Raw genomic sequence first — 27572 nt, forward strand, 5'->3', positions numbered from 1 at the left:
CCTTTGGAAAAATATTGCAAATGGGGGCTTAAAATATTGACCTTAAAATGTTTATTTTATTATTATTATTATTATTATTATTATTATTATTATTATTATTATTATCTGCTTTTATTCTAGCCAAAATAAAACAAATCAGACTTTCTCCAGGAGAAAAAAATTTATTGGAAATACTGTGAAAAGTTTCTTGCTCTTTTAAAGATGATTTGGGAAATATTTGAAGGAACAAAATAAAATAAATTCACAGGAAGGCGAATAATTTTCACTTCAACTGTAAATTACAGAGTTGAAGATAAAATTATTAGTCCTATTGTGAAAATGTAATTGTTTTAAATGTTTTCCAAGTGCTTTTAACTACAAAGACGCCATTTTTTTGCGTATAAATAGTAAACAATAGGTCTCTGGAAGAAACGGTGACATAAACAAATGAATAACCATCCATAATTCAACACTATTGTGTCATTGGATTAAATGTGCTTTATGGCAGAGTTTCTCAAATTTGGTCCTGGACGGCCAATGTCCTGCAGTATTTAGCTTCAACTTGCCTTAACATACCTGTAAGGATGTTTCAAGAAAGTCTAGTAAGAGCTTAATTAGCTAGCCCAATTGTGTCTGATTGAGGTTGGAACTAAACTTTACAGGACACAAGCCCTTCAGGGCCGAGTTTGAGAACGCCTGCTCTATGGGATGTTGTTCTGAGGACTCTTATATTTCAAAATCAACCATGATGGATGGTGTCTTGTTATTTCGATGATAAGTGCTCCATATCTAGTAAGCATGTTCTGCACAACCTACACAAATTTAACCAATACATTCTTTATAAGATTCCCATTGAAAAACAACTACTGTACCTACACTGTGAAAAATATGTAATTTAACAGTTTATTTCCTGCAGCAGGGGGTTGGGCACCCCAGCTGCCGAAAATATATATATATATATTTTTTTTTTACAGTGTACAATGGCTGCTTGAGGGTTGTAACTTTATACCACGGATCACCAAACTTGCTCCTGGAGGTCCGGTGGCCAAGATTGGTGACCCCTGCTTTATACTGATGTATAGTTTGTCAAGATTACTGAGTCTTGTTCTTTTTGATGTAATATTTTCGTAAACACTGACATGTAAAAAAAACAGCACAGAGACTTTCTTAATGCGTTTTTTTACGTAACTAATTTCTAATAAACAATTTGTTTTGTCTTTGCTATGATGACAGGATATAATATTTTACTAGATAATTAGCAGAATATTATTGTTCAGCTTAAAGTTGTTAAGTTGTTGTAATGTTAAATTAGGTCAACTAGGCAAGATATGTTAATTAGGCAAGTTATTTAACAGCAGTGGTTTGTTCTGTTTCAATTTGAAAAAGTAATTTCTGCAGGGGGGTGAAAATATTGACCTAATATTGCTTTACATTTGAAATATTTTCCATTTCATTTACTAAAAGGAGACATTTCTTGCAGTTTTTCTTTTAAAGCAACTCATTATTAATGCTAAGTGATGTTTCCAAGACTCACTTTTAGCAATTACAACAAAAACTACATCAGTGACTAATGAGCAGGATATGAAACCCGGATTTTAGATTGCATCATGCGCAGCAAGGATTTAGATTTGAGACTAATCTACAAAAATAAACAAAAATAAAGATTTAATAAGCAAAACTAGCTCGAATTAGCTTGAATATTTCTCACAGTAGGGGCAACACGATGGCTCAGTGATTAGCACTGTCGCCTCACAGCAAGAAGGTCGCTGGTGTGAGTCCCAGCCGGGTCCTAATATTCCATTTCATTTACTAAAAGGAGACATTTCATTAATATTCCTAATATTAAGTTGTGGCTGGAATAGCATCCGCTGTGTGAAACATATGCTGGAATGGTTGGTGCCTAAGTCGAAGGCAAATGAATGAATGAATGAATTTCTCACAGTGAACTTGTGACAAAAATTATATCTATCCATGCATTTTTTTTGGTTTAGGGTCTCATGGATTCATAAATATGACTATAAAATGTTCAGTAAAGTTTATATGAAATCAATATCACAACTGAGATAAGATATCACATGCTTATGTTTGAGAAAATGGCATCAATGCTTGTGTGATATTACCAAATCATTATCTTAAATCGAAAAACAAATATCCCAGTATGGGTTTTGAATAATAGATGCATTGAAATGACTTCTAATAGGCTTCACAGTCAATGATTTTGACCTCTTAAAGTCTTAAAAGCTACAATTACCATATTATTATAGCCAAAAAACATCGCACCCCCACCTAAAATACCAACAAATGTGTACTTTTTGTGAAATGCAGTATTTTGCTTTTTCTTTGTAGACAACAAAAGTAATATTAAGCAAAAATGAATCAAATAAATGGTAAATCCCATTTAAAAATCACTCATCAGATCATGCAAAGTTATTTAACAGCTTCAGATTCATATGCATATGACATAAAAAAACGGATCAAACCAGCTCTAAATACAAATTTACAGGGACACTGAAGCAAAATGTACTTTTTTAGGTGATCTACCCCCCCAAAAAAAGTCATGCATAAGCCTTCAATAAAATCATCTCTCAAAGCCCAATCCTCAAAGAAAAGCAACATCTTCTGCAGCGGTTAAACACGACACTAAGTCAGCATGAAGAATATTTCACCGCTGCTAAAAGAGACACGGTCGACTTGATAGACTATCTTTAAGTCTCGCAGCTCTTTCATGCACCTTTCTTATCTCTCTCAGGACGAGCGAGTCTAAGCTGAACAGTGTGAAATGTTCAGTACGTCCCAGCGATGGAGTCGAGGGACCGAGAGAAACGCAGATGTCGACTGAGGTCAGTGACTGTTCCACAACTCACCAGACGCTCGCTCATCTGACCAGAGTGAGAATTAAAGGGATAGTATGTCAAAAAAAATTTAATTTAATAAAAGACATACATATATTTTATGTATTTATTTAAATATAATTTATTGAATAAAAATGTACTTTTGTTATATTTTCATTATATTACAGTTTTTAAATAATTGTTTTCTGTATTAAGCAATTTAAATGTAAAAAAATAAGAGCATAAAAGAAGAGATTTTGAAGAATGTCAAATTATATTTTTTTTACATTTTTCAAAAGATCTTCTGTTTTGGTTAACAGAATGGAAAGTGGAACGTTTTCCTGAACAAATTGTTAAAAATGTGCATTGCAAGAAATAATATGATTCATTTCATCTATTCGTGTATAATTCCTTAAATATGAAAATGTTTAAATATATTTACATTATATATTTTTATATATTATATTTTATTTTTTTTAAATCTGCATTCATTATTTTAATGTAAAAAAATAAAAAAGAAACTAATAAAAAATTTTTAGACAAAACTACAGGAAAAAAACATGACCAATAATAAAGTTAATAATACATTTATTTCTATAATAATATAATATTAATAATAGGTTTATTTCTTCCATCAAACACAAAGGAAGATATTTTCAATAATGTCTATTGATTTTTTTGTTTGCCAACATTCCTTAAAATATCTTTGGTTTTCAAAATAATTTTTCTGAAGAAATTGCTAACAATGTACAATGCAATAAAGGCATATATTTTATCTATTAGACATTATTTATGAAATAAAACAATGTTAAATATATATTTATATGATATATTTTAATATAACTGTTCACCGTATTAAGTAATTTAAATGTACAAAAATAAAATAAAATTAAATAATTAAGAAAAATATTAGACAAAACTACAGAAAAAAAACATGACAATTAATACATTTTTGGCTTCTATCCGAGTTCCTTTTTATCAGTCGAACACAAAAGAAGATATTTTGAATAATTTTAATAGATAAATGTTTTATTAACATTCTTTTAAATATCTTATTTTTTGGTCAACAAAATGAAAGCTAACATTTTTCTAAAGAAATTGTTAAAAATGCAATAAAGACATATAATTGATCTATTAAGATATAATTATTTATTGAATAAAACAATGTAAAATATATATTTATATGATATATTTTATTTAATACAACTGTTTTCCATATTTAGCAATTTGAATGTACAAAAATAAAATAAGAATATTAGACAAAACGAGAAAAAAAAAACATGAACAATAAGAAATGTTTGGCTTCTGAACCTGAGTTTCTTCAGTCGAACACAAAAGAAGATATTTTGAAGAATGTTGGAAACTGGTAATCCTCAGTGGAAAAAAAATACTATGAAAGTCAATCAGACTTAAACCAGATGCCAACATTCTTCAAAATATCTTCTTTTATGTTGGACAGAAGAACAAACCACATAAATGTTTTTAAAAAGTGCAAGTACAAGGCAACAATGGACAATTTCACAAGGATTAGGCCCCTTTCTTTATGTCACTTCAAGGGGAATTCTTATCTCAAAAGTAATGTATTGTTACTAAAAAGGTGTTTTGAATATCACAGTATTGTATACTTACAGACAGCAGTAATAGGGTGTTATTTTCTCTCTTTATTTACTACATTTTAACAGGTTTATGCATAACAAAATGAATCCTGGAACTTGTCATTATTATAAGTCTATGTAATGATTAAATAAAACTTAATTCAACAAAAATAAGTAGATCATGAGTAAACGATGACAGAACTTTAAATTTTGGGTGAACTAATCACGTAATGAGTTAAATTTCTTTAGTTTGAGCTCTGCCGGATTAAAAGCATCAGGTGTAAATGAATAGACTTTTGCGCAGTCAATTAGATTAATAGCGTCGCTGCTGGTTCAGGTTGACCTTTTTGTTAGAAACCGGTTATTGCCTTTAAGAGAAGCTTTAACCTGCGAGCGCTCACCAGCCCGGCTGTAAATCACGCCTGTTACTGAAAAATAAAGCTGTTGTTGAAAAAGCGCTAAGCGACTAAATTATGTCATTGGATGTCCTTGCACACTATCAGCCGCTTTGCTTCCAGAGGCCTGTTTACAAATGTACAATAAAACGCCAGAGGACATAAATAAATATGTTAGTCCTGGGAAGACAGAGAAATTCACGACGGCAGACAAAAAAACAGCAATGATTCTAATTTTGTTTGGAAAGCGCAGCACAATAAATGGGTCTACTGTGTGCTGCAGCGCGATTAAGAGACTACGGATGCTATAATGCAAATAAATAATATGTTGCAGGTGCCAGAAAATATGTTTTTAATACAGTTGTTTGCGCTAAGGAGATGTCAGAAATGGTGTTAGTGTAAGTTTGTTATCATTATTTTAACTGTAGGGAATAAGTAGTGCATACAAATTATACAAAAATGAAAGTTAATAAAAAACATTATGACAAGATACGAGAGAGAAAAAAGAGATGAACTATGAAACTGCAAAAAGGAAAGAGCAAATCACTCAAAAACAACAATAAATTAAAAGGGCTAAATCATTTAAATAACAACAAATAAAATAAATAAAGGAATAAAAGCAGCAATAAATTAGTGGAAAATAATATTCAATATTAAAAGAATAAATTTTATATAAATAAATTAATATAATATAAATAATATAAATACATTTTTATATTTTATATGAATGAAATATATAATAATATAATATAATATAAATAAAAAACAAATGACCCCCATGGTGGCTCAGTGGTTAGCACTGTCACCTCACAGCAAGAAGGTTGCTGGGTTGAGTCTTGTCTGGGTCAGTTGGCATTTCTGTGTCAGAGTTTGCAAGTTCTTCCCGTGTTGGCGTGGGTTTCCTCCCCACAGTCCAAACACATTAAATAATAGATAAATACAATCATGCTTTCTGCAGGTTTCACAGAGTTAAATCTAAGACTTTTTAAGACATTGTTAAGATCATTATGAATTAAATTTTAGATTTATAAAGCACTAAAGGCTGAGGAATTTTACAAATGGCCCAGATGGAAAAGGTTTTTATTTGAGCGATCAAAAAATTATTATAATTTAACACTTTTAATAATGCAATAATACACTAATAATAAACAATTAAAATATTTTAGATTTTATTTCTGAGCTAAATATTTTATATATTGTGTAAAAACAAGCAAGCATATCTATACACTTTTTTCCCAACATAAACTTTCTTTAAAAAAGGAACAAATGTCTAAGTTTTAAAGACTATAACAAACTAAATTTATGCAACAACAATCTGTCCAGGTCAGGGTCCTCAGCAGAAAATATGTAGAGAACTGTTTAAATAAAAAGTTTAAAGTTTTATTAAGATGATTGTTGGTGATTATATGGGTTTTGGCCAGATTTGGTAGCAATACATGAGCAAAGGAAAATTAAGACCTGTTTAAAAAAGATTCAAGACCTACGACACAATATTTCAGTAAATTTAAGACTATTTAAGACCCTGCAGAAACCCTCTTGTCAATACCACAACAATAAAAACAAGGTTATATCTATGAGTGTTGATATGTTGCAAGGTGACATGCCACAGCCATATCATCCTGCTGCCCAATCCTGCAGCCTCACTGAAGCTAAGCAGACCTGAGCCTGATCAGTACCTGGATGGAAGACCACATGCTATTGGAAGTGGTGTTAGGGAGGTCTGTTTGAGTCCTAATGCCCCTGTAAAGTGAAGGGGACACTACACTGTCAGAGAGTGCCGTCTTTTGGATGAGACCTTAAACAGAGGTTATGACTCTCTGTGGTCATTGAAAATCCCATGGCACTTTTTGTACAGAGTAGGGAAGTAACCCTGGTGTCCTGGCCAAATTCCCTTCACCATGGCCTCCTGATCATCCCCATCCACCGAATTGGCTCTATCACTGTCTCTCCTATAGCTGGTGTGTGGTGAGCGAACTGGCGCCGTTGTCCTGTGGCTGCCAATGCATCATCCAAGTGGATGCTGCACACTGGTGGTGGTGTGGAGAGACCCCTCTCATGATTGTGAAGCACTTTGGGTGTGTGACTATACATGATACATGCACTATATAAATATTCATTACATTACAACCTAATCTATTAAAAATACCAAAAACCTAAACAATAAACCTACAAATAGAAAAATAGATATGATGGGAATATTGTGAGAATCACAGCAGCAGCTAAGTGTGCTATCCTGAAGGTTTTTAATCCCATACCGGCACAAACAAATCCAAAGCACCTTGAATTCTGTCAATAACACAGCGGCTGCTCCATTTTCTCCTCACGGATCTGATAACAAGCATCAGACACACATCTTCTCACAGCAGAGACACAAAACACACACCAATGTCACATCAAGCCGGACGAAGAAACACAGAAGATGTTAAGAGACTAGTAAAAATACCACTGCCTTTTAATTCATACATTCATTTACGGTTGGCTTAGTCCCTTATTTATTAGGGGTTGCCACAGTGGAGTGAACCGCCAACTATTCCAGCATATGTTTTACATGGCGGATGCCCTTCTAGCTGCAACCCAGTACTGGGAAACACTCATACACACTCATACAATACGGGCAATTTAGTTTATTCAATTCACCTATAGCGCATGTGTTTGGACTGTGGGGAGCTTATGTAAATAATATAATAGTACTATATAGATAAAAATCTAAAACAGTTTCCCCAAGGTTTGCTTTTAATAAAAACTGTACAATTTTGTAAGGATTCACGTTTAAAAACATTTCATTTAAAGTCTGCAAATGCAATATAAAGCAACAGAAAAACCACCCATGTCTGGATCAATCCTCGCTGATTCAACAACAAAATATGCCCGTTTCTAACATCCAGCAGATTTTAAAGCATTTCTTCCGCAGCAAACTCTTTTTAAAGACGCTTGAGAGCGAGTCGCACACCGAGAAGAGACTCCAAAAAAGCACTGGCCTTTAATTTCTGCTAATAAACCTGCGGACTCTGCATAAAGATGGGGATATTGATCACAGCAGCTTTTCTGAATCACAACAGTGGCTGTTTTTGAGGAGTATTGTAGTAGCTTGTGGATTTGTACACAATAGAATACAGTAGCGACGCTGTTTTAAAAGCCTATTAGCATGTTTCTGAAGCAGCAGGACTCAATTACTGTAGTATTGAGTGTCTATTTTAACATACCACTGCTCAAAACATTGAGCTCAGCAGTCCAGTTCAATAATGGACTATTATTGACTATTATATTAATGGACTATTCCTTTCTTATTTTCTTCAATTATGGGATACAAATTCATTGCACACAAGAATAGACACGTGCAACTGGAAGAATAGCCCGATTTAAGATCTGGATCAAAGGTATGGGAGATTGTGAGGAAACAGCTGGAGTATACTCAGGTGAAGGTTTTTTTTTTTCCTATAATTTTTTTTTATAGCCTGGAGCTTAACATTCTGACAAAATAAAGGCTCAAGGTTGTCGAAAACATTTTAAGTTGTTTTAAAAATGTGCAGAATTTAAGATAGGAATATTAAAAATAATATTTATTTAATTTCATAAGACATAATTTTGAAATAAACATTTTAATATAACAAGATGCCTTGCATTTAAACGCCATGCATTGCATAACGCGATGCATTTAAAAAAATACCAGGTAATGTAATTCAATTTATTTCATGTACATTTAATTAAACATTTGTTGTTATTTAATAGAAAATAGCTACTATATTTCTCTAATTTTACAGCAAAAAAGAAAGTAAATAACTTAACGTCACTGAATTAAAATGCTAAAACAAATGTATTTTTTATATTTACTGCTAAAGTTATTAAAATATAATAATTCCTTACATGTATATAGAGCTTTTATGGACACTCAAAGCGCTTTACACATTTTTGGGGAGAATCTCCTCATCCACCACCAATGTGCAACATCCACCTGGATGACACGACAGCAGCCATATTGTGCGGGGGAGACAGATTGATGAAGCCATTTAGGATACGGGGATGGTTATATGGGGATGCCATGGTGGACAGAAGCCAGTGGCCAAATTTGTCCAGGATGCCGGTGTTAAACTCTTTTTCGAAGGACATCTTGGGATTTTTAACAACCAAAATCCAAGCAGTATAAAGCAATATACTGGGGTGTTGGGACCCCCTAGAGCAGGGGTGTCAAACTCAGTTCCAAAAGAGCCGAAGCCCTGCAAAGTTTAGTTTCAACCCTGCTCCAAGAAGACACTTACCTGTAGGTTTCAAACAAGCCTGAAGGACTCAATTAGTTTGATCAGGTGTGTTTAATTAGGGTTGGAACTAAACTGTGCAGAGCTGCGGCCCTTTTGGAACTGAGTTTGACACCTGTGCCCTAGAGTGTGTTGAGTGCCCCCTGCTGATCTCAATAACACCACAGCAAACTAGCTTTCCCATGTGGTCTCCCATCCAGGTACTGACCGGGCACATTAGTGGGCGACCATGTGAGAGTTAGGGAGAGCTAGATTGTGGCTTAATTAATTTACACATGAAGCCAAACATATTTGTTGTTTTTTTTGCAGCTCAGGTTTAACAATAGTCAAAATAAAACACTAATCTAATTAAAAATCCTCACAAAGCAATAAAAACATGCCTTTATAGTTACTTTATTAAATATGAACTATTTGTCTACATCAGGTAAATATTTTCCATTAAAGGGGTTTGGCAGACAAAGCAAAATTTGGAATTCCTTTTCCAAAGGAATCTCTTCCAAAAGAACTGCTGCAAGGTTCAAATAAACACAACCTTTGTATTTTGTGGCCAGGCACAAAACTAACATGCAAAACCCTCATTCAAGCATGGGTAGAAAAGCCGTTTGAAGTGTATTTGCTCAATGCGGTCACAGTCTGGGAGTGTAAGAGTCCAGTGACATCAGGACTGTAATGAACATGCAGGATTGAGGAGTGGCTGTGAGAGGATTTAAAGGAGTAGTTCACCCTGAAATTAACATTCAGTCATCATTTACTCACACTCATGTCATTCTAAAAGTTTCTTCATCAAAATTGATATTTTGAAGAATGTTGGACAACTGATGGCACACATTGAGAAAAAGACATACCATGGAAATCCTTGGATACGGTCCTATTTTCAACATTCTTTAAAATATCTTTGGTTTTCAAAAGACATTGACTGAATAAACTCAAATATGTTTAAAACAAGTGGAGGGTACATAGAGCATAAAATCATTGTTTAATGTTGCATGGGTTCATTTTTGGCAAAAGCCAAAACTATTTGCATTGTATGGATCAAAATTATTGATTTTCTATGCCACTGGGATGTTTTATGCCAAAAATCATTAGAATATCACATAAAGATCATTTTCCTTGAAGACTTTTTGTAAATTTACATCCTTAAGTATATAAAAACTTAATTTTTGATTAGTAATGTGCACTGCTAAGAAACTTAAATTGGAAACTTAAATTGGCCAACTCTAAAGGTGATTTTCTCAATACTTAGATTTTACAAATAAATATGATATCATTTTTGATTTTATTATTAATAAATAAAAAGGAGACATTTTACCAGACATGTTTATATTCATTTGTAGACAAATCAATAGCAATAGCAATAGCAAATCAATAGCAATGTTTTAAAAGAGATCGATATTTAAAAAAAAAAAAAACTGATAATTTTTCATCTGACCAGCAGACATTTTCTAAAACCACAAAATTACTATAAAAATTTAGAAGTGATTTCAGATGAATAAGAATTAAATAAATATATATGACTTTAGACATCAAAACCATTCATAAGTGTCAATTTTATGAAATTTCATTGATTTATGGTTCGTTAGGGCGTTATTTGGTTGAGATACAACTATTAAAAACAGCAAAAAATTGAAAGAATAGAAATTGTAAACAATCTAAATACAGTGGTCCCTCGTTATTCGGAGAAGTTACACTCTATAGATAGCCCGCAATAGGTGAAATCCGCAAAGTAGTCCGCTTTGTTTTTTACAATAATAGATGATTTAAGGCTGTAAAACCTCTCACTACACTATTTTCTCAGACAGGCATTAACATTTTCAGTTTTCTCTCTTGTTTAAACACTTGTGTAACTTCTGCCTTACTTTAACATGTCCGGAAGTCCAACTTTTTGTGCGATGGTTAGCATCTTCCTCAGCCTTTTGGGTGCTACCGCAGGTGCCTTTGACGGTGCAGAATGTTTCGTCAACATTATAGGGAGAAAACTTGCAAACATACAGTACAGCACTTCAGAGTCACACTACTAGAGATCAAAGATTTATAATTTGGGAAGCTGAACTTAATCAGTACTGTACAGAAGACATGGCAATTTTTGCATAAATTAAAAATGAATAATTTTGACCAATACAATACATTAACCCGTGCAACATAAAACTGCACCAAGTTCATATATTACCATTTTGCTCAAACCCACAAATCCAGAAGCACGAGAACTGTCAAGTGGCGTCTTCATCTTTTCCATATCTGCGTTTCGCACATCACTATAGAGAATAATAAATGACTCTACTGTCTTGTCCATCCGGATTTTCAGGTCTCCAGCAGAGGGATGGATGGGCTCCCGATGCTATTGAATCACACCACAGGACACACCGAGCGGGAGAGCGAGATAAAACAGGCTGTGCTGCAGGAAGAGGGCCGCATGCAGTGAGCCAACGCTGAGAAAACGTCTGCATCACCTGCTCACACACGCTGACTGTACGGCCAATAAAGCGAGCCAGCCACCAGCGGCACAACACACACGCAGAGCCCGAGACCTCTTGTTGTATAATGAGGATCGCAAGTGAACAATCGCCACTGGCGTCTTGTTAAACTTTCAGAGAATGCATACATGGCTGGTGAACTGACCCAGAAAGCCACGCTTGGACGCCCAAGCCACTGATCCACCCCGTTTAAGCGCCTATCGTGAGCACATCCGAGATATGAATCACGGCTCTGCATCAGCAAAATCCGTCCGGCCGTTGACTATGAATTAATAAGCACTCCATCATCTCCCAAGCTGCCATCTACCCATTCATTTAGCAGCCCACTCGTACAAACCATCCAGAGCCTATATTAAGTGTCTAACAGCTGAGTAACCCGTCCCACTGGCATCTGGGATGATGATGCTGTCACAGAGTTAAACGCTACAACACAAGGGTTTCCAAACAAACCCCAGAGGAGCCGGGAGTTGAGCAGCGGGGTCCTAAAAGGTCTCAAAGTCAACTGTTCTTGGAATTTTAGATTTCCAGGGTTTTATAAACTCAATGGTGGGCTGCCGTAAAGATTCCATTCTTTCTGCTTATAATAGAAAACTACAAATTAAACATGTAACTCACAGCAACCTGAATATCTGTTAGCTATAATCAATGATTAATAACTTTAAAAAAACACACACACAAGCAGGGAAAGAGTTTAAAATCAGTTTCTATGGAACAGAATTACTACTTTGGAACACATTCTATTGAGACTTCAAAGTAACATGTGACAAGCTTGATGCATCACCATGGAAACAGAATGTAGAATGTTCTAAAAAAAATTTGATATTCAATTTCAAGAGTATGTGTGTGTTTTTCAAACAAAACCGAAGAGTATTGAGTTCAGTTAGGTTGGTTTGACCTAAAAGATCTTAAAGCAAACTTTTTTTTTTGGAAAAGTAGTTGTAGTAGTCTGCTTTTAAAAACTTTATGGAGGGCTGTCTAAAATATTACATAGATCATGTTCATACCATGGAAAAATGCTAACTAAATTTGTCAATTCACAGCAATCTAATTGTCATTTTATTGCGATTAAAAACAATATTGTCAAGTCAAGTTTTCAGCTGCACATAGCATTTGACAAAAGTAATATCAATTTTTAAAAAATCTATCAATTTAAACGCAATTTATCCTACAATTGAATGCAGTCACATGATTCTTGAGATATCAATTGAAGCTTTGCTGCTGTTTTGATCAGTTATTATTAGTGTTATTATATATTATCAATGGTAAATAACCTTTAAAAGAATACAGGCAGGGAAAGAGCTAAAGATCAGATCCTATGGAATGGAACTATTACTTTGGAACACTGTTCTGTTGAGACTTCAAAGTAGCATGTGACAAGCTTGATGTATCACTATGGAAACAGAATGTGGAATGTTCTCAATATTTGAAAATTCAATTTCAAGAGTATGTGTGTGGAGGAGGCTTTAGTTTGGCAGCAGGGTCCTAAAAGGTCTCAAAGTCAACTTATCTTGGAATTTAGACGTCTGGTTTTATGAAATGGATGGTGGGCTGTCTTAAGGATTCCATTCCTTCAGATTATAATATAATAAAAACACCTACTAAATAAATATGTAAATTCACAGTAATCTAAATATATATGTAATTTTATTGTAATAAAAAAACAATATCGCCAAGTCAGGTTTTCAGCTGAACAGAGCATTTATTTGCTCTAATATACAATAAAGTAATATCATTTAAATCTACAATAACTATTTTTAAATAAAATTTAACCTTCATTTTAATGCTGAATTTTCCCCATAATTTCTGCATTGACAAGATTCTTGAGAAATCATTCAATGATTTTGCTGCTGTTATGATCAGTTATTATTAGTGCTATTACTGTGTGTATTATCTATGATGAATAACAGGCAGGGAAAGAGTGCAACATCAATTTCTATGGAACAGAACTATTACTTTGGAACACATTCCATTGAGACTTCAAAGTAACATGTGACAAGCTTGATGTATCACTATGGAAACAGAATGTGCAATATTGTCAATATTTGAAATTCAATTTCAAATCTGTGTGTGGTTTTCAAACTAAACCGAGAGGAGTGTTGAGTTGAGAAGCTGGGTCCTAAAAGGTCTCAAAGCAATTTTGAACGATTTTAAGTTTCAGCCAAGACTAATTTCTCTGAATATAACTGAACTACAACAGGAAGTAAATAAATAAAAATAGACACCTAGCTGAAAATATTACATAACAGAAACATTAACATGGAAAATAGCAGCATCTACTGTATGCACATTTGATCATGTTATCCTGTTTATCACAATAAAGCTGTCTGAAATGGACCCCAGCATTGAATGACTTTCAAAAAGAACATATTTTGGAACAAAACAGAATTAGTTGCTTCCCAAACAATGGCAGATTGAAAACTAATTTTCAGTTTCAACCACAAATGTTTATTTCATTGCATCACTAGTTTGCCAACATGTAAAAAGGGGCCAGTTTCTGAAACTGGTTGCAGACCTGAAATAAAAGCAAAACAGCAGCAGACTGATAGCACAAATTAAACAGATCGCTCCGGTTATTACCAGCAAAGCCTGAGACACTGGAAAAGCACACAGAGGCGCCATTCAGACAGATAAGCTGCAAAACAACTCCATACTATTTCATGCTCTATGTTTACTTTAAGTATAACACTATCACTGCTGCATCATTTTGGAAAGCGTCAAGAGGATTAAACTGCACTCAAAATTAAAACATGATCACAAAAGCTGCATGTTTCTTAAAACTGATCTGAAAGAAGTACGTATTAACTTCCATAGTATTGTTTTGTCCTACTATGGTTTTCAGCTTTATTCAAGATATCTTCTTACACAAATCTAACACAAACAAGAAATGCATGGTTTAAACAACACAAGGGTGAGTAATTCATGAGTAAATTGTCATTTATGCATGAACCATCTCTTTAAGAACAGAAACATACTGACATTATCATAAAACAGAGGCAATTCAGAGACCCCAGAGTAAATCTTCAACCCTATTAGATGAGTCTCAGAAAAGTTTGCATTCATTCAAAGCTAAACGCTGTTATTTGATAAAAGGATCTACTGAGCGCTGAACTGAGCTGTCAGCACCAGGCTCATGTGTCAAAACAATCAGAGGGCCAAACGTCATTTACCCTTTCACAGCATTTCTGCTCGCCCTGTGGCTCTCAGAGCGGGCGAATGAGAGCGAGAATGAGAGAGAGAGAGAAAAAAGAGAGAGAGGGAAGTGGGCTTCCCATGATTCAACAGTCATAGGAAGCATTAGGAAGCTTTTCATCACTGTAGACCCACTCCACCCATCCATCGACCCACTTAAATGTCCTAAAATCACCACATCTCACGTTACCGCTGCTCTGGAAATGAGGAAGCACACACACACGTGCACACACTGCTAACCGTGCATTATTAGAAGCACTTCATTCAACAGCAGACTGAAGGACAAATGACAGATTCATGAAGTCGAGAGTTGGAAACACCTGCAGACTCGTGTGTGTGTGTGTGTGTGTGTGTGTTTTTATTGGACTCCATCCATGTTTTTTTTACCCACTACAGTCCACTACAGTTAGTTGAGTTGCTAAATGACTACTCGACTAGTAAATCTTGCAGAAGCCTTGTAAAATAACGATGGTTTTCCGCAATGTGGGTACTTGAAGTATTTTCACACACAGTAAAAAAATTAAATGACCAGTAAGTCATGACAACATATGCTTTTATGTTACTTGGGGCTCTATTTTAAAGATCCAAGCACAAAGTCTAAAGCTCATGGCGCAAAAGCATTAAGGGCATGTTAAGGGCACCTATTTTAAAGATGTAAAAACCGGTCCGCACCCCGGCGCATGGTCTAACAGCGTTCTACTTATTCTCTTAATAAGTTATGGGTCTGTTTTGAGCATAACAAGCATTAAACTAATCAGAGTCTCATCTCCCATTCACTTTAAGAGTCAGTTGCGTCACGCCATGGTGCATTTGCTATTTACATGACAGACTTTGTAAGTGTAAAAACTGAACGCTTCACTACCCTGAAAATATTTAAACAGAGCATCTGCAGCATGAGGATAAAGAACAAGCCTCCTCCATTCCGCCTCTTTACTTTCTCTTTACATATCTATCTTACACTACAATATTATTATACATTTAAGTTTTAAAACCATAAATATTATCATTTTGGTGACATTTAATATTTATTTGGTCAAAAAAACTCTATACTTTAAAAATTCATTCAATTCATTCTTCGATTTAATACTGAATTTTCAGCATCATACTGAATTCACATGATCCTTAAGAAACCATTACAATATGATTATTTGCTGCTGTTATTATCGAAGATTCATGCATTCATTTTCCTTCGGCTTAGTCCCTTTATTCATAAGGGGCCTACTTATCCAGCATATGTTGAAACCTAATACTGGGAAACATCCATACACAATAATTCACACATATACACTACGACCAGTTTAGCTAATTCAATTCCCCTATAGTGCACGTGTTTGGACTGGACTGTGTGGAAAACCGGAACACCAGGAGGAAATCCACGCCAACACGGGGAGAACATGCAAACTCTACACAGAAATGCCAACTGGCCCAGCAGGGACTCGAACCAATGATCTTCTGGCTATGAGGTGACTGTTCTAACCACTAAGCCGCACTGTTATCAAAGATAATAAAAAAAGAGTCAGGGAATTAGTTCAAATCTATTTCCCCTAAGGAACACATCAAAGGAATTATTCCTTTTGGAACAAGTTCCATTGAGACTTCAAAGTAACCATCACGATGTGTCACTATGGAAACAGGAAATGGAATATGTTCTAAAAATGTAAAAAAAAATTCTAAACTACATGTGTAAAGGTTAAAGGTCAAGTAGTTTTTAATCACTCAATGGAACGAGTCAAATCATACTGAGCACCATTCAATAAAAAAGCACCTATATTCACAAACAAACACGCTCAACACTCAAAATATATGCACCACAGGAAAGAGCACAGCGCAGTTAAATAAGTGACCTTTGCAACTTTCCTCTCTCCTCACATCTCAACACACCGCTCCATTTATTTCCCACTCCAGTCAGAAATGCCCCAGAAAAAAAAAGTGAGATTGCATCTCTAAAACAAGAACACTTAAATAACATCACATAAAAGGTTATTCCGTTCAGTCAGATGCACTCTAGTTGAGAGTAACCTCTAATGCTCTTTGGAGTGTGTGTGTGTGTGTGTGTGTGATTTGACTGCATTCCCTCTTTAATTTGCAACACAAGGCATTTCAAGACACGGGGAGGGAGCTCATCCTCCGCCTCTTGTCGTGTTGCCCAATCTGTGGCCTGTTAGGCAGTAGGCGGAAACTAATGACCAACATGAGTGTCTTCATGAGCTGTTTATTTTGCAGCATTCCCAAGACGCTGCAACAGCTGCCAAGCAAAAGTCAAAAAAGAAAAAAGAAAAAGAGAAGCCGTCTTCAGCTGTAGCCACACAACAAGCGCAGCCTTTCAATCCAGTGCAACCTCTTCTTCACACGGTGTAGATCACAGGTCAGCTCCTTCAACACCTCAATTATTTTTCACCGTATGCCTTCTGCCTTTTCAAAGGCCGTTGGAGAATGAAAAAGAGAGTCCGCTGGCGGTAGTATATATCCTCCTGTGCATTGTGTCCGTAGAGATGCTGATTTTTTGGGGGGGTGATAATGCAGAAAATGCACAAGATGATTTATGCTTCTGTTGAAGCCACAAGTTGATGCGATTAGAACTTCATTAAAAATTAAAAATTCCAGGTGCAGAGTTTTATCAGGCATTAATCCAGAGAAGTAGAAATCATGACAAGGAGAATTGCAGCAAAATTGGCAAACAGCGACTGGCCAATCTAATAAAATATTATGTGTGTGGGCGATATGGCAAAAAAAGCCATCTCATTAATTATTTTCCATATTAAATGATAATGATATAGATTTTAATATGAGATGTTAATGCTTCCAAATTTAAAAGAGTACCCCAACAATGACTGAAGCCACAAAAATTAGAGGCTTCATTAAATAGCATAACATTTATGGCGGCCGAAAATTCAGTACATCTCTAATATCAAAACACTCTTAGATTCCCATTGTTGCACATTTCTGCTGTGTGACTGGCACCTACATCAATATAGAGTAAAAGAAAGTCCAGAGTTTATCATTATTATTGATAGGGATGTCCAGATCTGATCATGTGATCGGAAATCGGGCCCGATCACGAATCGGACGTTGCCTCCCAATCAGGGCTCGAATATATATATGTATATACAGTATATATGTTCCCATAATATTTTAAACAAATCTATGGTTATGCATCTATAGGTCCTAAAAGCACATTACTGACTTCGCAAATACTGTGGCTTTTTTTTTTTTTTGTTTACATGCCTGCCGGTTATTTTAAGTTGAGGTGCTCATTGTTTTTATATTTGATTTTTTTTTATTTACTTGTGCACTTAAGTTCAAAAGTGAAGAATTAATATTATTTATTACTTGATTGATCAAGCTACCTCACAGATGTGCTCTGTTTGTTAACAGGGTTATTAATAAGGTTAATTCAATAAAAATAGTTTCTTCGCTTTTCTTTGTGGTTTTTTATGTATTATAGAAGTATCTGATCGTGTTTCGGTATCGGGAGATACTTAAAATCAAATCACTCGCATACTCGAGGGCAAAAAAACTTGACCAATTTTATCATGATTTGATGTAATTTAGTTTATCGGCCCAGCAATAGTATATATATCTACTGACCTTATTCATTTACGAGCAAGTGCAAGCTTTGGAAACATACTGGTTTGAGACTTCCACTTCCATTGAATTTTAGTAAAAATACAGCTTGTTATGCTGCTTGATGTTGGAAACTTTTTGTTTTTACTTAATTTAATATTTTTATGAAAACCCAAAATCAAACAAATAGTGCTCAGGGGTAGCCCAAACAATGTCTAACAAACAATTTCATCATCATGTGTAAGTGCTCCCATGCAGGGCAAGGGATTTATCAGAATAAACAGCAAAAATCAGTCCAAATTTGAGACTCTGATCTCAAATCACTTGCATTGAATTTTAGCCATAAAAATACAGCTCCTTATGCTGCTTGACGTTAGAAAATTTTTGTATTTTCTTATTAATTATTTGTATGCATTCTCATAAATGCAATTGTTTACCGAGCACGTAGTTTAAAAATTTACTACTGGTCATTATTTCTAGCCATTTCCAAATGGTCGAAAGAATCAGAAGTCATAAAACAATCGCACAAGCTTAATTCTGCATTGCAACATAAGATCAACAACATTTCTATTAGCAAATGCAATCACTGCAAACTTATTAGTTTGAGACTCCAATCTTATTCACTTCCACTAAATTTTAGCCATAAAAATACAGCTCGATATGCTGCATGATGTTGAAAAATTTTTGTATGTTCTTAATAAATTATTTGTATGCATTGTCATGAATGTAATTGTTTATAGACCAAGTAGTTTGGTCGTTTACTACTGCTTATTATTTCTAGTCATTTCCCAATAGTCAAAAGAATCAGAAGTTGTGAAAAAAAAAAAATCACAGAAATCAGCTTACTTCTGCATTGCAAAATAAGGTCAACAGATTTTCTAAATGAACTCAGTTTAGCAACAGAATATAGCAACAATATGTATATTTATTTGTGATATTTATATATACACAGTCAAGCCAGAGATTATTCATCCAACTGGCAAATTCTGACTTAAAGTTACTTTTATTTTAGGGCTTGACTGTGTATATACAGTAGAAAATAGAAAGTTAATGCATATTAACTCAAGCAAAATATTGAAAAAAAAAAAAAAACTACAAAGCGTAAAACAAATTATATATGTTTGTTTCTCTTGTGATTTTTGCTCTTAAAATGTGCATTAAATATTCTTCTCAAACATATGCATTTGGGTAATTTTTGTTATTGCAAGTTATTTTGTTAGATAAGCTCCAGATTTGGCTTTAGTAATGACTAATCTAATGCATATGCACGCTCATAATACAGTATAGCAGTGTTTCTCAACCACGTTCCTGGAGGACCATCAACATTGCATGTTTTGGATGTCTCTTTTGTCTGTCACACCCATTACAGGTCTTTCAATCTCTGCTAGTGAGCTGCTGATCTGAATCAGGTGTGTTTGGTTAAGGAGACATGGAAATGTGCAGAGCTGGTGGTCCTACAAGAACGTGGTTGAGAAACACTGCTGTATAGCATCTTATAGAAAATATTAATATAAAAGAGAGATTTGTGAGGGGTGAACTCACATATGCTGAGCACTATATACCATATATATAGTATGTAGTAATATATATTGTTGTTTCAATTGTAAATACATTAATAAATGTATTATTCGTTGTTTGTTCATGTTAGCAAATCTTTTAACTAACACTAATGAATACAGCCGTATTATATATTGTAGACAACAATGTCTAAAATCTAAGGTTTGCAATCAATAGCCAAAGATTTTGGAATATGCATGCAAGATTTCCCCCGGCGCTCTTTGCAACAAAAAATGATGCAAAAACATAGGCGTTCAATGTTGCATGCTTTTGGGATGAAGTGTTGTAAATGCCTGCACAGTGGCCACTGCAAATCCTGCATCCCAGCGTCCTCTGGCAAGCCGTGCTATTCCTGGGTGACACAGAAAATCGTCCACACACACATACACACACACTGCAGTACGTTTATAGGGAATTCTGACGGACTTGAGGCAATGGATCAAACACCACGAGTCGCTCCTTTCTCCAGTCCCTGTACGACTTCATGCCAGTATAATGGATGACCACTCATCACTCTTAATCTCTGACCATGCACCATCAGTAGAAAAACAAGCATAAACTCCCCTGTTAAGCCTTTAGATGGTACGCTCTTATCTTCCAGAGTTCCTCATATTGCAGGTGTTAATTAAGCATGAAGATCCACAAGTGAAGACGCTCTCATTTCTAATGCACGAGCAACAGTTTTTGGGCCTCCAGGTATCATCAGCACAGCGGTAAAAGAGTCCAGGGAGTCTGTATGCTCACGGCAGGCAAACACAGCAAGGTAATCCACTGAGACGACCGCAAAACCAAAAAAAAAAAAAGATGCATTGCAAAAGATGATGCACGTGAGCCACTCCTTGGATTTGTCCGGCGTGGAGATGGCGGTTAGATCAGCGGAGGGTTTTCACGGGCTGTCATGTCCCAAGCGTGAGTTAAGCAGACAGTGATCCAGCATCCAACATGCCTCAGTGGAGGAGAAAAGGTCCTGAAAGCGTTGGGTTGTCAATCCCGACGTGATGAGATGCATCTCATGAGTAACCCGACATTAAATCAGCCTCCAACAGCCTTGAAGCCAAAAATGACTGGGCTGGAAACAAATACTACAAAGAACAAATCATGCATACAAATTGCACATACACACTTTGAAAAGTGTAGGAGATGATTCAACTGAAATTAAAAGCAGTTTTCTTATTACAAAAGAGTTAAAATGTTTGCTGATTGCTAAACATCAGTCAATATACTGTATCTATTCACTTCAGCCATGTGGTCAATTGCAATCTCATTTTAAACAAAACTGCCCATTGAAATACTGCAATATATGAAACTAACTGTGCAAATAATCTGCAGGATGATTCTTCGGTCATAATATTGACCATTTAAAGCCAACAATGATGAAGAAAATAAAGCAAGTTCTTCAAGATGGTGATTTTTTTCACAATAAATCAAACTTAATGTGCAAATTATCTGCAGGATGATACTTCTCTAACACTGATACAACAACCATCAATGATATAGAGAACAGAACAGCCCATTGAAATACTCATGCAATAAATCAAAGCAATTGTGCAAATAATCTGCAGGACGATTCTTCGGTCATTACATTGACCATTTAAAGCCAGCAATGATGAAGAAAATAAAGCAAGTTCTTTAAGATGGTGATTTTTTTCACAATAAATCAAACTTAATGTGCAAATTATCTGCAGGATGATACTTCTCTAACACTGATATGTCGTTTAAAGCCATCAATGATATAGAAAACAGAACAGCCCATTGAAATACTCATGCAATAAATCAAACTAATTGTGCAAATAATCTGCAGGACGATTCTTCGGTCATTACATTGATCATTTAAAGCCAGCAATGATGAAGAAAATAAAGCAAGTTCTTTAAGATGGTGATTTTTTCACAGTAATACTTCTCTAACACTGATATGTCATTTAAAGTCACCAATGATGAAAAAACAAAACTGTCCATTGAAATACTCATGCAATATGTCAAACTGTGCAAATAATCTGCAGGACGATTCTTCGGTCATAACATTGATCGTTTAAAGCCAGCAATGATGAAGAAAATAAAGCAAGTTCTTCAAGATGGTGATTTTTGTCACAATAAATCAAACTTATTGTGCAAATTATCTGCAGGATGATACTTCTCAAACACTGATATGTCATTTAAAGCCACCAATGACGAAGAAAACAGAACAGCCCATTGAAATACTCATGCAAATTATCTGCAGGATGATTCTTCGGTAATAACATTGATTTGTCATTTAAAGCAAGCAATGATGAAGAAAATAAGCCAAGTTCTTTGAAGCAAAAGATGATGTTTTTTTCACAATGAATCAAACTTATTCTGCAAACTATTGCATGAAATTGTTTCTCCAGTAATCCTGTTTGGACGTTTAAGGCCACCAACGATGGAAATTAAGTTATTTGAAGCAAAAATGCACAAATAAATCCAGTTGTTTGATAATATATATTAAACTATTGTGCAAATTATCTGTAGGATGATACTTTTCTACTAATATTGGTGGGTTATTTAAAAAACGCCATTGGTTGAGAAAATAAAGCAAGTTCTTTTAAGCAAAAATGCACTCAGTTGCAGATTTTTTTTTAACAATAATAATCAAACGTATTGTGGAAATTACTGCCTGATGATGCTTCACTAATGATCCTGTTTGGATGTTGAAAGTAACCAAGCTCTTGAAAGCAAAAATGCACATACAGATCCTGTTTTTATTTAGTTTTTTGTTTTTTTATTTGTGCAAATTATCTGCAGGATGGTACTTCTATTAATACTGATATGTCATTTAAAGTCAGCAATGATAAAGAAAACAAAACTGCCCATCAAAATATCCATGCAATAAATCAAAGCAATTGCGCAAATTATCTGCAGGACGATTCTTCTCTAATAACATTGATATGTCCATGAAAGCCACCAATGATCAAGAAAATAAAGCAAGTTCTCTGAAGCAAAAGTTGATGATTTTTTTCACAATAAATCAAACTTCCTCTACAAACTGTATGAATTTGCTTCTCGAATAATCCTGTTTGGATGTTTAAAGGCGTCAATGATGAGGAAAATAAAGCAAATTCTTTTAAGCATTAATACACACTCAAATGCAAAGTTTTTCACAATAAAGCCAAAAGTATTGTGGAAATTATTGCATGATGATGCTTTTCTAATAACCCTGTTTGGACATTTAAAGCAAACAGTTTCTTTAAAGCAAAAATGCACATACAGATCCTGTTTTTATTTTTGTTTTCTTGTGTGTTTTTTACAATAAATCAAAAGTGTTGTGCAAATTATCTGCAGGATGGTACTTCTATTAATACTGATATGTCATTTGAAGCCAGGAATGATGAGGAAAACAGAACAGCCCATTGAAATACCCATGCAATAAATCTAAGAAAATGTGCAAATTATCTGCAGGACGATTCTTCTCTAATAATATTGATATGTCATTGAAACCCAACAATGATCAAGAAAATAAAGCAAGCTCTTTAAAGCAAAAATGCACATTCAGAGTCAGAATTTTCTCAATAAATCAAACTTTTTGTGCAAAAAAAACATTTTGTTGGTAATACTGCGTTTATAATATAAGGTCATTTCAATGCATCAGCGATTAAAATAAATAAATAAAGCAACATTTACAATGTCAAACTTACCCTTAATATAGACTGTCAATGAATTAGGCCAATGCAACAAAGCACACTTACAGTACATATGGAATTGTCATGAGCATCAATGAGATGTACACAAAATACAGACACAACATTTACTCCTCAACCACAACCAATATTGCCAAAAAGGCCACAAGAGGGAGAGGACTGTTAATTAATACATCAACCACTTTCAAAACCACAAAAATGGAAATCGACCAAAGTAAAATAGCATAAAACATGCACCCCAGCATCTGTTATGCCACTCAAGAAAAAATCTGATAAAAACAATCAGACAATCTACGCAAATAATCATCCCAAAAACGCAAAAACATCATCCCAAAAAGCAAACTGGCTCATTCTCAACCCAATCACAGATGAAAACACTCCTAAAAATCATCAGCCTCATTCACTAATTCAAAAAAGCACACCAGAGCCTAAAAACTTTGATCAGCTCTCCTCAATACAAGCTTATCAAACAAACCAAGACCTGCTAGCACACAAAAAACCACACAGATTCATCTGAAACAGGTAGTTTAACACGAAAAAGGACTGCAATGTGGAGAAAAATAGGGTTAATATGATTCACTCAGTGGAAACCAACAAGTTGAGCCTGTTTTCAGCCAACAGAGGTTTGAATCACACGAGCCTGTCAAGCCCTCCGTCACCCTCACGGTAATTACTTTTTTCTTTTTTAACAGGGGAGTGAAAATGCTCTAAAGACTAGTGTATAGCTTCAGTTAGGGCTGTGCAATATGACAATATATATCTCATATAGACAAAATAAAACGTCTATTAATTCATATTATGCTCATAGTATCACAAATAGGCGCAACAAATGGGACGATAACCGTTTTCAAGGTCTAAAGCGGTTTGGAAATGTCAAGGTTTTAAAAGCACCAACATTTTCTGTTATATCGCTCCCATGGTATAGGCAAGAATATTTTTTATTTATTTATTGATTGATTGATTGATTGATTGATTGGACAACATTACCTCAAAGATGCTGTTTAAATTGTAATGAAATCAGTGTTTTTGAAACTAATGAAGACAGCAGAAGTCAATGATTCATTTGAATTATTTACTGTAACAAAATATCTTAAATGTTTCCCAAATTAAAATATATTGTGTTCAAAGCGGAAAACGTAGCTGCTTTTTAGCCAAACATTTTAAAAGAATATATTTCAGAGCAGTAATCACAATACCGTGAAAACGTGATGTTTTTATTGAAGGTTATACCGTCAGAAACTTATGCCGGCCCATGCCTAATCATTAAATACACTGTTTACTGTAAATCTCTTTAATGATCTATATTATATGCGATTACAGAGATGCCGACATAAACATAAATAACAGGATCATGAGAAAGTTGCAATACTTGATAATACAATGTTCACATTTGCATTTTATTTAACAACATTTGTATTTTTTTAACAATATTTTATTATATTATGTTCTCAATAATATTTGTAAAGGAAACACAGGACCTATATGTGCTGTTTACATATATTTCAGGTAATATAGAAAATGAGTGCATGTTTTTACCAAAACTAACATTGGATTTTTTATTAAATGCGTGTGCATGTAAAACAATATAATTTGCACAAAGAACTGACGGGGTTCTTCTCTAAAGAAGTTGTTACCACCCTGTTTAGAGCACCATTATGGGTGTTTTACATTAAACTAACATTGTTTAAACGATGGATCTGCGACAGAGAAACTACAGGTTTTGGGAAACATTCGTCACTACATTGTTCACTTCCCAAACGATGCATCATACTATAATAGTTAGCCGAAAGTTACGTCTTTGTTTGGGAAACGCATCCCTGAACAGTGTTAATATTTAATTTAGTGCAAAAAAAGTTTTTGACATAATATGTGTGTGTATTATATATGATTTTTATTTATATGTGATAGAAACGCTATACAAAACTATTTTGTTACATAGATATTCAATTATATATCTAATTTGTATCATATACATATATATTTTACATCTGAAATATATGCATGCATGTGTGTATTTACATATAAATAGTAAATGTACACAGTAAACGCAATTAAACTATGCCAAAACAAACTTTCATTCCTGATGCGATTAATTTGTACCCAGCACTAATAGTATTAATATTTCTTTCATATTTCTGCATTCTTAATCAAACCTTTGCCCTGAAGTTCTAATATTAATAACATGAGAAATATGACCATATTTTAATGAGTATATTAATGCATACTTTAAAATGTAATAAATAAATAGTGCTTTACATGTGGTCCATATAATAATTAATTGATTGATTGATTGAATTGTACTATATCATGATATATATCGTTATCAGAATATGAGACGATTATCGTGATTTATATCATGATTTTTGTCATATCGCCCAGCCCTACCTTCAGTGTGCTAGCCGAAGCATTTCTGGAGACGCTGTGGCATGAGTGTATGAGTGAATATATATATGTGTGTGTGTGTGTGTGTGTGTGTGTGTGTGAGGGGGCGGCGATCTGAAATCACTGCTGCTGTCAAACAAGCAGGCGAGAGTGAAATATCCTCCTTCTGCCAATAAGCTGAACCTCCAACTCACTTGATAAAGCAACGGGCTCCTTCAAACGTGTATCCTTCTTCCCATCCGGTGGGTAAATCTGAAGAAAAAATAAATTAATTAATTAAAAAGCTGAGAGGAGGCGAGGACAATGAGTTTTTGCATGCAAACAGCATCTTTCTAGAGTGACTGGGCAGCACATCTCTGATCTGCAGTGCCCAAAATATGAGCATTGCTGGCGATGCATCTGCAAGATCAACATGTCAATGAGGATCATTCACTGCTGATAATAACGCATGTGAGACTCGTTTTAATAAGGGAGTTTACGATTTATGATTCAGTGCATGGGGTCAGATGATCAACCAAGTGACAGCTGTCAATCAAACCGATCGTGGGCGCGCAAAGCAACCGAACGCAAGTTGTCAGAAATCGTGCTGCATGCAACGCAACGCACGAAACGCAACGCGAACGCATTGACACTGCGCGCATCGCGTTCAGCCACAGCTGCGGTTTCTGCAACTGCATTGATTGCATTTCTCCGCTCGTAAAATAAATCAAAATAAAGCCTCACCTGGAGTTTTTCTGTGTCCTGTAATGACGGCTTCTCCTGTGACTGGATGCAGCCAGGTTGTGCTCTTCGCTTCTTCACTGTTGGGTGAGAGAAAAAAGGGGGTGAGAGAAGGTGGAGGGGAAAAAACAACCGATGAGAGGGTTTCGAGTCAAACCGATCCCCGAGTCTTAGTTCCTGCAGATATTTACTTGATAAAGAACACTCGTCCGTCCCGGGTCACGCCGTAACTCCAAGAGGAAGGCAGGCAAGACAGCCAGTCCGGGTTCAGGTCCGCCGCCATGTCTGAGCACTGAGAGCTGCGCGCCGCCGACCCACACGCGCGTACACGGGATTCCTTAGCAACGGTGTCCAGGGCGCAGGCGGACCAATGACACGCGCTGACGTGATTCGCTTATTCGTATTCAAACGACACGCTTACTTTAGCATGTTTGTTATTGAAGTTGTGCTGTCGATACATCAGACACGCGTGCTTATTTGTTTATACGTTGATTGCATACTGTTGCTCTCTTTTTTATTTTGTTCTAAATAGTTATGAGATGTGTGGACTTGTTTGCGCTAAGTTTGTACATATGTCACAGTACTAAAAATAAACTAAAAAAACATGCTTGCTTTGTTTTGTAAATAAATGTTTTTCTCCATTTCTCAGTGAATACAGACAATGTATTTTGGTGCATTTAAACAAAACAGATTTATTACACACATATTTATTAAAATAATATTTTAAGTCACCAAACATATTTAGAAATTGAAAGATAATACAATTAAGTTCAAGCAAAATATTGCATTGTATTGTTACATTTGCATAAAATTGCATTGTATAATATTGCATGTAACTAAATTTCTCTTTTTAAAATTTGTATTTAATGTTTTCTATAACATTTAAATTTGGCTCTACTGGTTTTTGGAGGGTTATCGTAAGTAATTTTGTTAGATAAGCTCTAGATTTGGCTTCAGTGCTGACTAACCTAATGTATATGCAC

At 34.9% G+C, this 27572-nt stretch overlaps 1 protein-coding gene and 2 long non-coding RNA genes across 25 annotated transcripts in view; 1 reads left to right on the top strand and 2 right to left on the bottom strand.

The window, feature by feature from the left end:
* Positions 1-14279, top strand: part of LOC137491498 (uncharacterized) — a 31360-nt gene extending 17081 nt beyond the window's left edge. Inside the window, exons 3-4 of one of the 2 annotated variants that reach the window (XR_011011409.2) lie at positions 2729-2819; positions 11356-13857. This is a non-coding gene — a long non-coding RNA (uncharacterized lncRNA). Of the gene's footprint in view, positions 1-2728; positions 2820-11355 lie in introns of both variants that reach the window. The other variant, XR_012401714.1, reaches the window with a different exon arrangement.
* Positions 1-26892, bottom strand: part of plekha5 (pleckstrin homology domain containing, family A member 5) — a 198530-nt gene extending 171638 nt beyond the window's left edge. For 19 of the 20 annotated variants that reach the window (XM_073946521.1, XM_009300011.5, XM_073946512.1 and 16 more), the window contains exons 1-3: positions 26781-26883; positions 26593-26669; positions 26064-26121 (exon numbers count right to left, since the gene is read on the bottom strand). In XM_073946521.1, the coding sequence (XP_073802622.1) occupies positions 26064-26121; positions 26593-26669; positions 26781-26872 (227 nt within the window). In that variant the 5' untranslated portion in view covers positions 26873-26883. Of the gene's footprint in view, positions 1-26063; positions 26122-26592; positions 26670-26780 lie in introns of all 20 variants that reach the window. The other variant, NM_001327786.1, reaches the window with a different exon arrangement.
* Positions 6161-12104, bottom strand: LOC141381555 (uncharacterized). Of its 3 annotated transcripts, none has more exons than XR_012401712.1 (3): positions 11221-12104; positions 9175-9777; positions 6161-8971 (listed from the first exon to the last, which is right to left on the bottom strand). It is a non-coding gene; the product is annotated as an uncharacterized lncRNA (long non-coding RNA). The 3 variants fall into 3 exon arrangements; XR_012401713.1 differs by lacking the exon at positions 11221-12104 and adding an exon at positions 10910-11067; XR_012401711.1 differs by lacking the exon at positions 11221-12104 and adding an exon at positions 9971-10487 and having other exon boundaries at positions 9175-9868.
* Positions 26893-27572: the final 680 nt, after the last annotated feature.

Source organism: Danio rerio, chromosome 4, assembly GCF_049306965.1.
Source record: "Danio rerio strain Tuebingen ecotype United States chromosome 4, GRCz12tu, whole genome shotgun sequence".
Classification (NCBI taxonomy): Eukaryota; Metazoa; Chordata; class Actinopteri; order Cypriniformes; family Danionidae; genus Danio; species Danio rerio.